This window comes from Ceratotherium simum, chromosome 33 (assembly GCF_057802395.1).
Source record: "Ceratotherium simum simum isolate JZ-2026a chromosome 33, ASM5780239v1, whole genome shotgun sequence".
Classification (NCBI taxonomy): Eukaryota; Metazoa; Chordata; class Mammalia; order Perissodactyla; family Rhinocerotidae; genus Ceratotherium; species Ceratotherium simum.
Genome location: NC_141932.1, coordinates 12,190,840 through 12,204,878, shown reverse-complemented (window position 1 = coordinate 12,204,878; position 14,039 = coordinate 12,190,840). Strand labels below are relative to the sequence as shown.

Sequence of the window (14,039 nt, the reverse complement as noted above, 5' to 3'; positions counted from 1 at the left end):
GCACAATCAGAGCCCTCCAGCTAGTCCCAGTAACAGTGAGAGGAATGCCGCTGATGACACCTGTGGCCACTGAGCTGCCGCCTTAGGGACGGTGACAGATGACATTTATGTGTACTCTAAGATATAACCCAGACCACCACTTGCAACAGGTTCCCCCACACGTTCCTCTTCTGCCATCAGCACCAGAGGAAGCCACAACTTGAATCTGTGTGTGCACGTATGTATGCGTGCCTAAACAATGTGTTTAGTTTTGCTCGTTTCTGAGTTCCAGAAACGGCATCCCACTTGACATAGTGTTCTGGAACCTGCTCTTTTTACCCAACCTTCTCCTTCAAAGTTATCCACATTAACAGCAGGTTTTTGGTTCTGCAATAAATTTTATTTAGGAAAGCAACATACAATCATAGGTATTTCAGAGAGTGTAGCAAAGTGTAGAGACAAATACAAAAGACTCTTGGGATGTAACTGGTTGGCTCCTGCCTCCTGGACACAGTGGATCTCACTGTAACTGACTAGGTGTGGTTTGGCATTGGCAAGTTCAGAACCAAGCCTGTGGCCGCTTCTGCCACCTGTGGCCAATTCAGCAGGCATTTTGTGGATTAACGTTTTATGCTGAGTTTCATCTCCATTGTTCATTCATACAATAAATGTGACAAGGATTGTGCTGAGGACACAAAAGGAAACGAGAAACAGTCCCTGCCCACAGGGGCTCACAATCTAACAGTGAGGCAGACAGGCAAACAGTTGGCACAATACAGCACGGCGAGCATTACCAAAGGCGCGAGCTCAGTGTAGTGTGGGGCCCCAGGACGGCCACCTCGTCCAGTCGAGAGGGCTTCCCGGAAGAGGTGAGACCTAAGATAAGGAGACCCGGAGGCCAAGGAGGTGTGTCAGCCAGGCAAAGCAAAGGCCTCCTGGCTAGAGTCTGACCCTTTTCTCAACAGCTTCTTCAAGTCCCTCACCTGACCTGTCTTTCCTCCTTTGAAATTCTACATCCCACTATCTGTTCTATTCACATCACTTCTTTGTACTGGTGGTTAACTTCCACATGTACACAGAGTCTTTTAACCTCAGTCTTTCCTCATTGCACCTATGACTACGTGCTGGATAGAGTGGTGCCTAGCTAACCCTGGCTGGGAGACAGATGGTTCCTTCTCAGGTGAATCGGCACTTCTCCAGCACGAGGCTGGAGCAAGAAAGATGAGGTGGGTGGTTGTAACAGGTGAAAAAGAGTCCAGGAGACACAAAAGATACACATAGAAACCACACCTACTAGGCGGCTGCCTGGACGCGAGCGCTTCGAATACTTTCTATTTGCTAATACAAAAAGTCAAACCACAGAACGGTTCTCTCAACAGCACAATTGTTTGAACGAAAGAAACAAACAAGTATTTCATTGCAACCAAAAACCAGACAATAACTGCACCTCCCCCGGGGGACACCCTGGGACCCCCGGGCCCGCAGACGGCCGCCGGCTCAGTCGAAGGTGATCCGGAAGCTGCGCTCCTGCTCCTTGCGCCGCCCCTCGCACACCCGGGTCACCTCCTCCACCTTCCTCTGCAGCAGGGCCGAGTTCTGGTCGATCCACTGCAGCGAGTCCATGTGCGCGTTGAGGATCTTGCAGATCTGCTGCAGCGGGTCGCTGGTGTCGGCGGGGCCCCCGGACGTGTTCAGGTGCTCGATGATGTCCTTGAGGTCCTGGGCCATGCGCTTCAGCTGCGCGTCGATGTTCTCTGCCAGCTTGTAGGTTTTCTCGCGCTCCTCGTCGGCGTGCTGCAGGTAGACGGTCCCGCTCTGCTCCTTGACCGACTCCTCCAGCGGGCTCAGCAGGTCCTCCAGCTCCTTCTGCTGAGACAGGATGAAGTCGAGCTCCTGGTCCAGCCTCTTCTGGTCCAGCTTCACCTTCTCCACCTCGCGGTGGAGGGCGGTGATCTTCTCCCCGTTCTCGATCAGCGTGCGGTCCCAGGCGTTGACCTGCGTGGCCTGCTGCAGGAAGTGCCGCTCCTGGTCCTCCAGCTCCAGGCTCCACTTGTTGATCAGACTCTCCAGCTGGGCGTAGGTCATCACAGGACTGGCAGACACCGCAGCGGTGGCACTGGGGCCAGGCGGGGCGGTCACGGCGGCTGGCGTGTTGCTGGGGAGCCCGGCTGGCGCCAGTGGTTTTAGATTCAAGGCGAAGCTGCTGGTGGTGGTGGTGGCGGTGGTGGCCGTGGCTGTGGAGGTGGCAGAAGCTGCTCCAGGGGCCTTTAAGCTGAAGCCCAGCATTCCAGCCCCGGGAGTTCCCGCCGTGGTTGCTGGGGCACCAAGGGAGAGTCCGGTGGTGGCGGACGAAGTTGGAGCAGTTGCCAGCGAGGCAAAGAGCGTGGGCCCAGCACTGGTGGTGGTCACGGTGGGTGCGGGAGCGGCTGGCTGTGTGGCCCCCGCTCCAGTGGCTGCCTGAGTGGCCGGAGTGAAGGGCAGCCCGGCAAGTGCTGTGGGATGGGCCAAACTCCCCATGGAGCCAAGACTAAACCCGGAGGTCCCGGTCTGGGACGTGCTTCCACTCGTGAAGGTGAAGCCCCCGGGGGTGGAGGACGGAGCGGCAGAGGTGGTGGTGGAGCTGAACACAAAGCCGGTGGGCGCCGCGCCCTGGCTGGAGGTGACGGCACTCGAGATGGCGTTGGTCAGGGTGCTGCTGCTGAGCCCAAAGCCGCTGGGGTGCGCCGTGGCCGGGGTGGCAGCTGCGCTGCTCAAGTTGAGCTTCGGAGTGTTGATCCCTAAGGAGAATCCAGTTCCTCCTACAGCAGGGGTGGTGGTTCCAAAACTGAATCCTGTGGTCTGTGTCACCGGAGCTTGGGTAGTGAGTGAGAAGAGGCTGGTAGAAGGGGTACTCGCAGCTGGCTGGGAGGGAGTCCCGAAATTAAACCCGCCAGACGTGGAGAAAGAGAAGCCGGTGGCAGGTGTGGTTGTTGCTGTCTTTGCAGCGCCAAATGTGAACCCGCCTGTAGAGGCCCCAGTGCCTCCAAAATTAAACCCACTCATGGCTCCAGACTCTGGTGGCAGCAGCTACTCCGGCTTCCAAAGCAAATCCGTTGACGTCTGCAACCTTGGAAAGATTCGTAAAGCAGAGGAAGCGACATGATCAGATGGCAGTTTTGGCAAGGCAACCTCAGTAGCATGATGGAGCACGGTTTGGAGGGTGGCAGGCCTGGGTAACTGTAATATGCGGCCACCCTTCCTCTTCCTGCTGTGTAACCTAACCAGGCCCTGCTAAACTAGGAAAGAAGGATCTGGAAGCAAAAGCCCATGCCCGGGGGATTCAGGCACTAGGAGCTAGATGTGCCTAGGACATGCATGGTGACGTACAGCACAAGTGGGAGCCCCCAGGGCCATGCAGGAGAAGGCCGAAGAGCAGGCACCTGCACCGACCTCAGCCCGAGGTCAGATCTGAGGCACCTCCGGTGAGCGGGACGAGGACACAGAATAACACTGTCAGTACCTGCTGCCCAGGTCTCCCTGCTGACTGTAAGTGGGGGGCTGGGGGTGGACTGATCGGCCGAGTGCCGCCCTGAGCGCCCTTCTGGACCTCACAGAGATGGCCCCAGAAAGCTAAGCAGTACGGCAGGGCCTTGGGTACCAAAGGCCCCATCCGTGCACACCCACCCACTTAGAAGGACGGAGGGCATTTTGTAGCGTCCCGTCGTCCCGGCCCCTCCCCTTCTTCTAACTCAGGCGTGGGCACGAGACCTAAGTGCTCAATCAGAGCGCCCTGCGCCCTGGCCTCAGTGACTGGTTCTAGGAGACCCTGAGACCTGAGGTGGCCAACCAGAGACTGCCCCCGGGATTTCTCTCCAGGCACTCGAGAGGCGGCGGCCCCCTTCACCTGCAGGTGCAGGGCACGGAGAATGTGCACCTGGGGCAGCCCCTCCCATCTCCTCAGCCACCTGCAGCGGGAGACAGTGAGCCACGGCCGGAGAGAGGGAGAGAACACCCAGAAGGACTCAGTCATGCTCACGGCCCCAACCCCATCTTCTTCAGAAGCTCCATGAGCCAGCATGTCCCTGCTCAGTTTGAGCTGACTGGATTTCTGTAATTTCTAACTGAAAAAGCTCCGAGCACAGCCATCTGTTAGCTGGAGAGTCAGAGGTTCCTTGGTGAGGAAAGGGTCAGCGGTACGCTGGACAGAGACGTTTTTAGGTAAACGGTCATACACTGAGCATTGACTGTGGGAGAAATGCAGTCTGCTCACGGACACTAACTCGCAATACTGACCGAGGCAGGAATTCTGTCCCTGTGTCTGAGATGAGGAAACTGGGGCTCAGAGGGCTTTGGTCATTTACCCAGGGCCTCCCAGCTAGCACGGTGTGGAGCCAGAAGCTGCCCCCAGGGCACTGGCCCGATGCACGAACACCCTTGCCCAGCATGGGCACCGGATGACAGGGCACTTTCCTGCACCCAATCAGGGGGTCAATTAGGTATCAGATGTAAGGAAAGACAGGCATTATGCCCACTGATATGGCCTCTAACAATACACAAGAAATGCAGGAAATGACAAGAAAGGGACCGAAGCAAAATGCAAATTGACTAGAGCAGTGTGATCTCACTGTGGAAAAACAGAACTCTGAAGGAGGAGGCCTGGAGGGAAACACACCAGTATGTGGACAGGGGCTGTCTGTGGGAGGTGGGACTACAAGGGGACTGTCTCCTTTCTAATCTGCAGTAGTTTTCAAATGTTTGTTCTGTTTGTGTAGCACAGAAACGTTTAACGATAAGCTTGGTTTTTTGAAAGAGACCCAAATTGTGAGGTGTGAATTCAATCTGAGAACCAGTGAACTTAACACAGCCAGGTTTTAAAACCACAACGTGAGTGGGACAGACGGAGTTATTGAGTTAAACAAGCCACCCCTGGGCGGGCTCTCAATCAGACCTTGTTTTGCCTTAAGGGTGATTTGGGGGGTGGGGACCCCAGGCTGAGCTGAAGGCAGTGGGAGAGCAGCATGTGGAAATGCCGTCGTGCTGGGCCTGGAGTGGTGTCTGAAGAGCGCAGTCTTTTCTTGCTGGTGGTGGGAGCCCTAAATGATTTCCAGTGGAGCTGGTGCGGGAGGCCACACCAAAGACGTGGCCCCCCCAAAGATGCCCACATCTTAATGCCTGGAACCTGGGAGTATGTCACCATATGTGGCAAAGGAATTTTCAGATGTGATTAAATTAAGGATTTTGAGATGGGGAGATTATCCTGGGTTAAATGGTGGGCCCTAAATGTCACCAGGAGTGTCCTTATAAAATGGAGGCAGAAGGAGATTTGACTAGAGAGGAGACCACGTGACGATGGAAGCAGAGATTGGAGGGATGCACTCTGAACCTGCAGCTAGAGGATGCAGCCATGAGCCAAGGAATGCTGGTAGCCTCCAGAAACTGGAAAAGGCAAGGAAACAGGTTGTCCCCTGGAGAGTCCACAAGGAACCAGCCCCGCTGACATCTTGATTTTATTGATTTTAGCTCAGTGGGACTGATTTCGGACTTCTGATCTCCTAAACTGTAAGAATCAATTTTCATTGTTTGCAGCCACTAAGTTTATGATAATTTGTGAGAGGAGCCATGGGAAGCGAATGCAGTTGGGAAAGAGAAAGTGACAGAGGTGAGGCGTGACCCGTGTCTCCCTAGCGCTCTAGTATCAAACAAGGGCCAGCAAACCCGTCTGAGGCTCGGTTCCCTCGTCAGGACAGCGCTGAAGCACAGGCGACGCAGCGAGGGCACTGGCCAGGGTGCTCACCATCGCCGCCGCCAGCGCGGGCCTGTTTACAACTTCACTTTGGGGACAGCCTCTGGAAGCCGGTGAGGAAAAAAGAGACAGGAGCCCGGGCGGGGCTGTGAACACCCAGCTGTGAAGTTCTCATGAAAAAGGGCCGGGGTTGTGGCTGACTCAAGTTTACTATGAATTCACGGTTGGCTGCCACTGCTCAGCGGGTCCTCAGGCCGCAGGACGAGAAGGGCCGATGCCACCGGAGAGGCCAGGGTGATGTCCTGGCAGCTCGCCCAGCCCTGACGGCCCTGTGTGCCCAGCACGGTGCCACACTCTCTCCTCAGCCAGAGCCTCGGCTCACCTCACAGCCGCCCTCCCGGGGAGGTCAGGATGACGGCCCTGGCGCCCAGAAGGCAGAAGAGGCTCAGATGGAAGCAACCTGTCAGTTCTCATCCCACGGCAGGCCCTGGACTCCAGTTTCCGGACTGCAAACTCCCTTTATTTCTACTTCACCTAATGGGTCCATCTGGTCACAGGGCAGCAGCCCTGCTTTAGGGCATGGCCACTATTCTGTACCCCAGCTTCCATCCAACCCCCTCAGGGTCTTCCCTTCCCTTCTACAAGTTCAGCTGCAAGCCAGCTCCCTGTTTTCAGGCACGAGGTTGGTCTCCAGACACAAGGAAACAATCTGAGTTTGAATTCTGCTTCTGCCACTTCCTAGCTGTGGGTCCCTGGGCAAGTTACTCCTGAGCCTCTCCATGCCTCAGTTTCCTCATCTGTAACAAGGAGGACAATCCCCTTCCACTGTAAAGGATAAACAAGGTCATGACTGAGCAGCCAAGTGCCTGGCCCAGAGAAGGCACCCACGAGTCCTGTTTCCTCTTCCCTATCCCTCTTCAGGCCTAGTTTTATTTCTCGAAGTGTCCTCAGGGAATCCTCTCCTAGCGTGAGTCAGAGGGAACCTACTGTAGCTGCCCCTTCCCAACCCCTACTGCACCCTGGGCCTTCCTGGCAGGCCCCTCTTTTTGTTCGGTCTCCTCCTCCACATAGCCACACGCTTCTGGGCAGATGATCCGCCAGACCCCTTCCTGTGTGAGAGAACATCCCTCACTGCGGAGCCGCCTCGGGTCGGGTTTGCTGTTACCAGCGGCTAAAAGCATCCCAACGGCTACACCTACTCGGTTCTCAAGACCTCAGCCCCAAAGAGAGGGCTCTCTCTCTCAAAAGAGAGCTTTTGTTATTAATAAGCTGCAGTTAAATATTTCCAGGAGAATATTTATAAAAAACTCTTTGTAACTATTAAAAAACAACAAGAAAAAGAATCTTCTGTGGGGGTTTGTCTGGTTTAACGGTTCATGAGTCACAAAATGCCTCATCTGTTTCCAGTTCCACAGGTGCCAGGGATCTAATAGTGGTGAACACATATTGGTCCAGCCCTGGGCTGTGCCCTTTACATGTATTATTGCTCATTTACTCCTGAAAGCAGGTCCATTAGACAAACGAGGAGGGTGAGGCCCAGAGAGGTTCCCTAAGCTACAGCCCCCGTCCTTGAGGCAGCCAGAGACATGGCAAATGTCAGCTTCAGTACCAGGGCTCCAGGCAAGGACAGGGCTGGGTCACATGTCACGGGAGCAGATGCCTGAGCCACAGGATGCGGAGTCAGCCAGGGTCAGCCAGGAGACGGGGAGGAGGGGCCGTCTGGGCGGGAGGAAGGTCGTGGGTGAAGGCAGAGAGGGCTGCAACAGCAGGTGTGTCCGGGGTCCTAAGTCATTAGGCTGGAGGGAGGGAGGGAGAGTGTGTGTATGTGCGTGCAAGGGCCTGAGTTGTCCAAACCATGCACATTCCAAAGAAAGGCCTGGCCCTTGCCTGGCTCCTGCGAGACACCCTCCAAGCCGTTGGAGGATCCTGCCTGATCAAGCGTGTCAGGCAGGCCTTGGGCCATGCGGTATCAGCTTGACGGCTGGAGGGGCTGAAGCCTGAGTACAGAGGGCAGTCCCACAGGCACTCCACGGTACATGACCACCCCCAACAGAAACCCGGATGCCACGGCTCAGGTGAGCCTCCCTGGGGGACAGTCCTCCACGCGTGCTGTCACACAGCACTGCTGGGAGAGACACTGAGGCTCTCGCCTGGTCTCTCTGGACTCTGCCCTGTGCAGGTTTTCCCTTTGTGGATTTTAATCTCTATCCTCTCACTGTGACCATGACTCTAAGAGCTTTGCTGAGTTCTGTGAGTCCTGCTAGCGAATCGCTGAACCTCAGGGTGGTCTTGGAGCCCTGACCACAATGTGTGTGGAGTGCCATGTGATGTGACAGGAGAAGGTGGTAGAGAAATGACACGCTAACGGCTCAGACTTTATTTTCAGGGAGCCACGAAGAGACGAAGAGGTGGTGGGGACTAACGTGGCCAGATATATGCGTGGGGGATGGACTGGAGGGGTAGAGGCTGGAGGTCGGGCAGCTGGGAGAAGGTCGGGAGGACGGTCCAGGCTAAGATCCCCGAGGCCTGAGCCAGCACTCTGAGGACAGAGAAGAGAGAACCCCAATTTGGGAAACATATAAGCTTGTACCAAAATGAAATGAAGTGGTGGTTCTGCAGGGTCTGTCCGGGTTCAAAGCCACTGACAAGCAGGACTGGGAGCTGCTCACACACGTGGCGGAACACGCCCGCACTATTATGAGCTCTCACACAGGGCTTTCCACTTTTACCAAACGGCCGAGCTTTCCTAAAAGACGCTGACGGCGCCTGGAGGAGGCAGGGTGGAACAGAAGCGGCAGAAGTGGTGCCTTTCCTGGAAGAAGTGGAGGGTGTGCTCGGGCCAGGGGCTCAGGGCTGGACGGCCACAGCCCCGCCCTCTGCAGCTCGCCCCGCCCATGCGGAATCCGAGGAGAAGTCACCGAGGGAGTTCCTGGCAGACCGCCCACCCTCCCGCCCCGTCCCCGCCTGCTCTGCACTTGCCCTTGTTTTTCAAACCACATCCGCCTGCCTTCACAGCGCAGGGGAGTGGCACAGAGACCCACCTGGGACTCCAGCCTACAGACACATCCCAGCCCGGCTTTGAGGAGCATGGCTCTCTGCTGTCACCTCCAGCCTCACCCGGGGGCATTAACCTTACCTCTCTATCTTTAGCTCTTCTGCCACTTCAAATCCTGACTTCATCTAATGTATCTACTCTAATATTTACTCAGCCTCCTCTGTGTGCAGTGATGACCGCAGAGAGAGGAAACAAGGCCCGTCCTGATTGGGGGCGGTCACAGAGAGTAGACAAATTCTTTGCAGTACAACGTTCATTCATACAGCAAATGCTTCTGGGCACCTGCTGTGTACAGGCACCACCGTTCAGGGCCCTGGAAATGCAGCTGTGAACGAGGCAGAGGGAGGCCCTGCTCTCATGGAGCTTACATTCCAGCAGGGAGACAGACAGAAAAACAACAAACATCACCAAGAAATTCTACAGCGTGTTGGAAGAGGCTAAGTGTTCTGGAAGAGAGAAAGAGTGGGGCAGGGAAAGGGGGCCTGGGGGCCCCGGTTCAGTGGTGAAGGGATTAACCGAGGCCTATCAGAGGGGAGAGCATTTGAGATCAAGGGAGGAGCCAGAACCAAGTCCTGAGGTGGGATGAAAACAGCAGGTGCCAGTGTGGGTGAGGGGCAGGGGTCACTGTTACCGGCCCTGGGACTCTCCCTCCTTATCCCAGCCCCTCTCCTTAGATATCTGGAAGAGGGGTGTTTGGGAATGAATATGGGGGGACCTCACCCTTGCATCAACAGGCAAGGAAGGACTAAGAAGGATATGGGGGGTTTGTGTGTGGCAGACAGAAGAATGGCCTCCACATGTCTACGCCCTAATCCTGGAATCTGCAAATAATGCGACCTCACAGGCAAAAGGGACTTTACAGATGTGATTAAATTAAGGATTATCTGTGTGGGCTCTAAATGTCATCACGAGGGTCCTTAAGTGGAATAGGGAGGCAGAAGAGGAGAGTCAGATGGAGACGTGACCATCTTCTGAGAGATGCTTCGCCACTGGTTTTGAAGACAGAAGAAGGGGCCACGAGCCAAGGAATGCAGGTGGCCTCTAGAAGCTGGAAAAAGCAAAAAATGGATTCCCCTCCCCCGAGTCTCCAGAAGGAATACAGCCCAGTGGACCCATTCCAGACTTTTGATCTCCAGAACTGTAAAAGGATGAATTTGTGTAGTTTTAAGCCACTAAGTTGGTGATAACTTGTTATAACAGCAATAGGACATGAATACAGGGGTCGGGGAGAAAGAACAAGATGGAACTAAATCTAGATGAATGGATGGGACACACACCCTGAGCTGGGAGCAGGAAAGTGGCTGGAGTGGGAGGCGATGGGACCAGGGCAGGTCTGCACTGTGCATCAGGGCCTCGGGGGGAGGGGTGCTGCTGTCACTGGGGAGCTGGTGGGGGAGAACCGTGAGCTGTGATGATGCGAGTCTGGACATCACACGCCGCTGGGCGACCTCGTCGGGGCGCAGGTGTATGTGACACCTAGCAATGACAGGCCACCTATGATGGAGCACCACGGAGGGCTACTGAAGGTGTCGCCCCAGGGGCAGCATTTCTGTTGTGTTCACTGTGTCCCCAGCACTGAGAGCAGTGCCTGGCACTCAGTAAATAATTGTGGCTGACCGACTAACAACTAAGAATAAGTACCATTCACTGAGCGCCGCCTATGTAACCAGCACTGGGCCAGGAGCACTAGGGAGCAACACACTGAACCCTTTCTGGATGGGAAACAGGCTCAGAGAGGTGACGTGACTTCTCCAAGGTCACACAGCAGCAAACACTAGTCCCAGGATGGGAATCCAGATCTTTCTGGAGCCAAGTCCTGAAGTTCTACTACCTGGGCCAGGGGAGGAGATGTCAGAATGAAGTCTTAAAGGATGAGTGGGTTGTCTGGGCAGACACGTCGCCAAGGGAGTGACATACATACAGGCCAGCTTCTGTAGTCGCGGCTGGAGCAGCAGGCTGTGGGGAGGTGGGGCTGGGGGCCGGGTCACAGAGGCGCACTGCCAGGCTAGTCCATCCACTGGTGACAAAGTCAGGATGCCGCTTCCCTTCCCACCGCTGCCCTTCACCTTCTCCCCTCAGAAGCCTGAGTGACCCTTCCACAACGTGCTCATCCGCTGGGGCCGAGATAGCTGCCGCCCCCTACACCCACCCCCTTCCTTTATAACAGAAACTCTGCTCATTAGGGGCAGCAATGAGCGCAGCTGAAGGACTCTGTCTCCCAGGGTTCGTAGATGGGCCTCAGGCACATGAATCCAGGTCTGTCTAGTCCACTGCTGGGCTGGGAGGGGGGCTGCTGGCAGCAGGCCGACAGCTGTCATTAGAAGTGTGTGCTCAGGGTCTGGCCCCGTGGCGTAGCGGTTAAGTGTGCGCGGTCCGCTGCGGCGGCCCGGGGTTCAGATCCCGGGTGCGCACCGACACACTGCTTGTTAAGCCATGCTGTGGCAGCATCCCATATAAAGTGGAGGAAGATGGGCACGGATGTTAGCTCAGGGCCAGTCTTCCTCAGCAAAAAGAGGAGGATTGGCAGATGCTAGCTCAGGGCTGATCTTCCTCACCAAAAAAAAAAAAAAAAAAAAAAGGGGAAGTGTGTGCTCTGAGGACAGGGGCCTTTGCCCGTCCTTTTCTGTCAGTTGTCTGGAAGACACAGCCCAGTGATGAGGAGCAGGCCTGAGTCCCCGCTCCTCCACCCCTAGCCCTGAGATCTTAGATTCTAAGTTCATCCCCCATGCCTCAGTTTCCTGATCTGAAAAAAGGGGATGATGGCTCAAGAATCATATGATCTCTGTGAAGACGAAACAGTCTGATCTGGGTCAGGTGCTTCACACGGTGCCTGGTGTATCCTCGGGGCCCAGGAAACGTTAACCTTTCATTAATTAGTACAAGTTCTGGCGAGGGACTGGAGCAAATGCTCCTGGCATTCCGCGCACAGCCACATGGTGGCGCTGCCGACAGTGCCGAGCCCAGACAGAGTCCAGGAAGGACAGGAGCCATCTCTGCAGGAACTACCCTTGTTCCCTACAGCATTAGCTATTTAAGACTTGGAGGGGGCCGGCCCTGTGGCTTGGTGGTTAAGTGCGCGCGCTACGATGCTGGTGGCCCGGGTTCGGATCCCGGGTGCGCATCGAGGCACCGCTTCTCCGTTCATCCTGAGGCCGAGTCCCGCATACAGCAACTAGAAGGATGTGCAGCTATGGCATACAACTATCCACTGGGGCTTTGGGGGGAAAAATAAAATAAATAAAATCTTTAAAAAAAAAAAAAAAAAAAAAAAAAGACTTGGAGGAAGTGCGACCACGGGGCTCAGAGACCAGAGAAGTGGGTCAGAGATGGGAGGAAGAGAGGAAAAGGTGAAAATTAGAAACTGAGGGGACCTTTGCCTTTGGCCAGCATCAGCCCAGCCCAGCCCGGGGAATCCGATGCCCGTAGAGGCTCAAACGCCAGGCTGGTACCTTTGCCCTGTGCGTTAGTGCAGGGACTCCCCATCTGCTCTCCTGTCCCCTGCTCCCCACCATCCCTTCCGGGGCTGTCTCACCAATAAGTCATCGCCTGCTCACCCCAAGGCCACCAACTCTGCTTCTTAAATATCGAACTGGTTTCCCTCTCTCCTTGAGTCAAAGAGAAACCCTCTCACCCTCAGGGAACAGATGAGCTCCCCGAGTTGGCCTTTCAAGAATGGAATCGGGGACCGGCCGGGTGGCGCAAGCAGTTAAGTGCGCGCGCTCCAATGCAGCCGCCCGGGCTTTGCCGGTTCGGATCCTGGGCACGAACCGATACACCGCTTGTTCAGGCCATGCTGTGGCGGCGTCCCATATAAAGTGGAGGAAGATGGGCACGGATGTTAGCCCAGAGCCAGTCTTCCTCAGCAAAAATAGGAGGATTGGCAGATGTTAGCTCAGGGCCAATCTTCCTCACAAAAAAAAAAAAAAAAAAAGGGAATAAACTGACAAGCAACGAGCGGCTTGCTAACCAGACCTTAGCCTAGGCAGTCTCCACCGTTCCAGGCTGAACGGACAGCGGTGCAAAGGCCGAGGCAGGAGCGCGCTCCGCAGGCTCCCGGGCAGGCAGCAGTCAATGTAGCTTGACCAGAGGGCTGTATGAAGCCACGGGAGGGTTCCAGGTGTCAGGATCTGACTTACATTTTGAAAGACTCACCCAGGTTGCCGGGGGTGGGGTGGGGCACCACTCTTGCAGCCCCCTGGTGGGAGCTGGTGGTGGCCTGGGCTACTCTGTCTGGCACTTACACAACCACCCCACCTGGTGGGGACAGCCAACCCCAGTTGCAGGAAACTGAGCCTCAGAGAGGGGCAGCCTCCCACACAGCCCCAGACGGGCGGCGCTGCCTTTCTAAGCCAATCCGCAGCATGGAACCCTCAGTGCTCACCTCCACGTCAAGGCCACCTCTCCTCCACAGTACAGGTGTCCCCAACAGGGTGGTGGGATAGAGACCCCTCCTGGTTTCAACTGCCCTCTCTCACCTCCTTAGGCCACCTGGGATTCTGGTCCTAATTTCCTCCGTCCTGCTCCTTCTCCCCGAGGATGGGCACACTCGAGGCCATTCACCCTCCCAGGTGTAACCAACCTGCAGAGACAGACGAATAGAGGGCATGTCTGCCTGCTCACCATGGGGAAGGGCTGTGGAAAGCCTCCACTGCCTGTCATGCTTCCAGGCTGAGTCACGTGAAGGGATCCCTAAATGTCACTGCATACTAACCGCCAAGAAGGCATTGTCACACGTGTTCCATTTCTCAACCTATCCAATGACATATTGGTGGTTTTTTTTTTGGTAAGGAAGATCGGCCCTGAGCTAACATCTGTTAGCTCCTCCATTTTGTATGTGGGAAGCTGCCACAGCATGGCTTGATGAGTGGTGTAGGTCCACACCTGAGATCTGAACCCGTGAACCCCGGGCCGCTGAAGCAGAGCATGCAAACTTAACCACTATGCCACCGGGCCAGCCCCTTAGTGGGTATTTTTTTAAAAATGAAAATGAAAATTATTTTTGTGAATAGGTAGCTGTTCACGTGGCTCTATGTTCAAAAGGTACAAAAGGGAATACCATGGTCTCCATCCTCCCCCGTCCCCCAGCCACCAGCTCTCTTCCCTGGAAACAAGCTGTTAGGTTTCGTGTGCCTCTTTCCAGAGATTTGTGGTGCATTTAAGCAAATGCACAGTTTGCCCTCTCGCCCTTTGTGCACACGCGGTTATGCCAGACACACTGTTCTGCACTGTGTCTTCTCACTGGATCTTAGAGTCATTTTCAGCAGGCTTACTGCCCTCGTTGGA

At 55.4% G+C, this 14,039-nt stretch overlaps 1 protein-coding gene across 2 annotated transcripts in view; it reads right to left on the bottom strand.

The window, feature by feature from the left end:
• Positions 1–357: 357 nt before the first annotated feature.
• The window catches only part of NUP62 (nucleoporin 62), a 25,760-nt gene continuing 12,078 nt past the window's right edge, over positions 358–14,039 (bottom strand). The window contains exons 2-3 of one of the 2 annotated variants that reach the window (XM_087421333.1): positions 13,232–13,335; positions 358–3,085 (exon numbers count right to left, since the gene is read on the bottom strand). In XM_087421333.1, coding sequence (XP_087277459.1) covers positions 1,477–3,021 — 1,545 coding nt within the window. In that variant the 5' untranslated portion in view covers positions 3,022–3,085; positions 13,232–13,335 and the 3' untranslated portion in view covers positions 358–1,476. The remainder of the gene's footprint in view (positions 3,086–13,231; positions 13,336–14,039) is intronic. The other variant, XM_014795173.2, reaches the window with a different exon arrangement.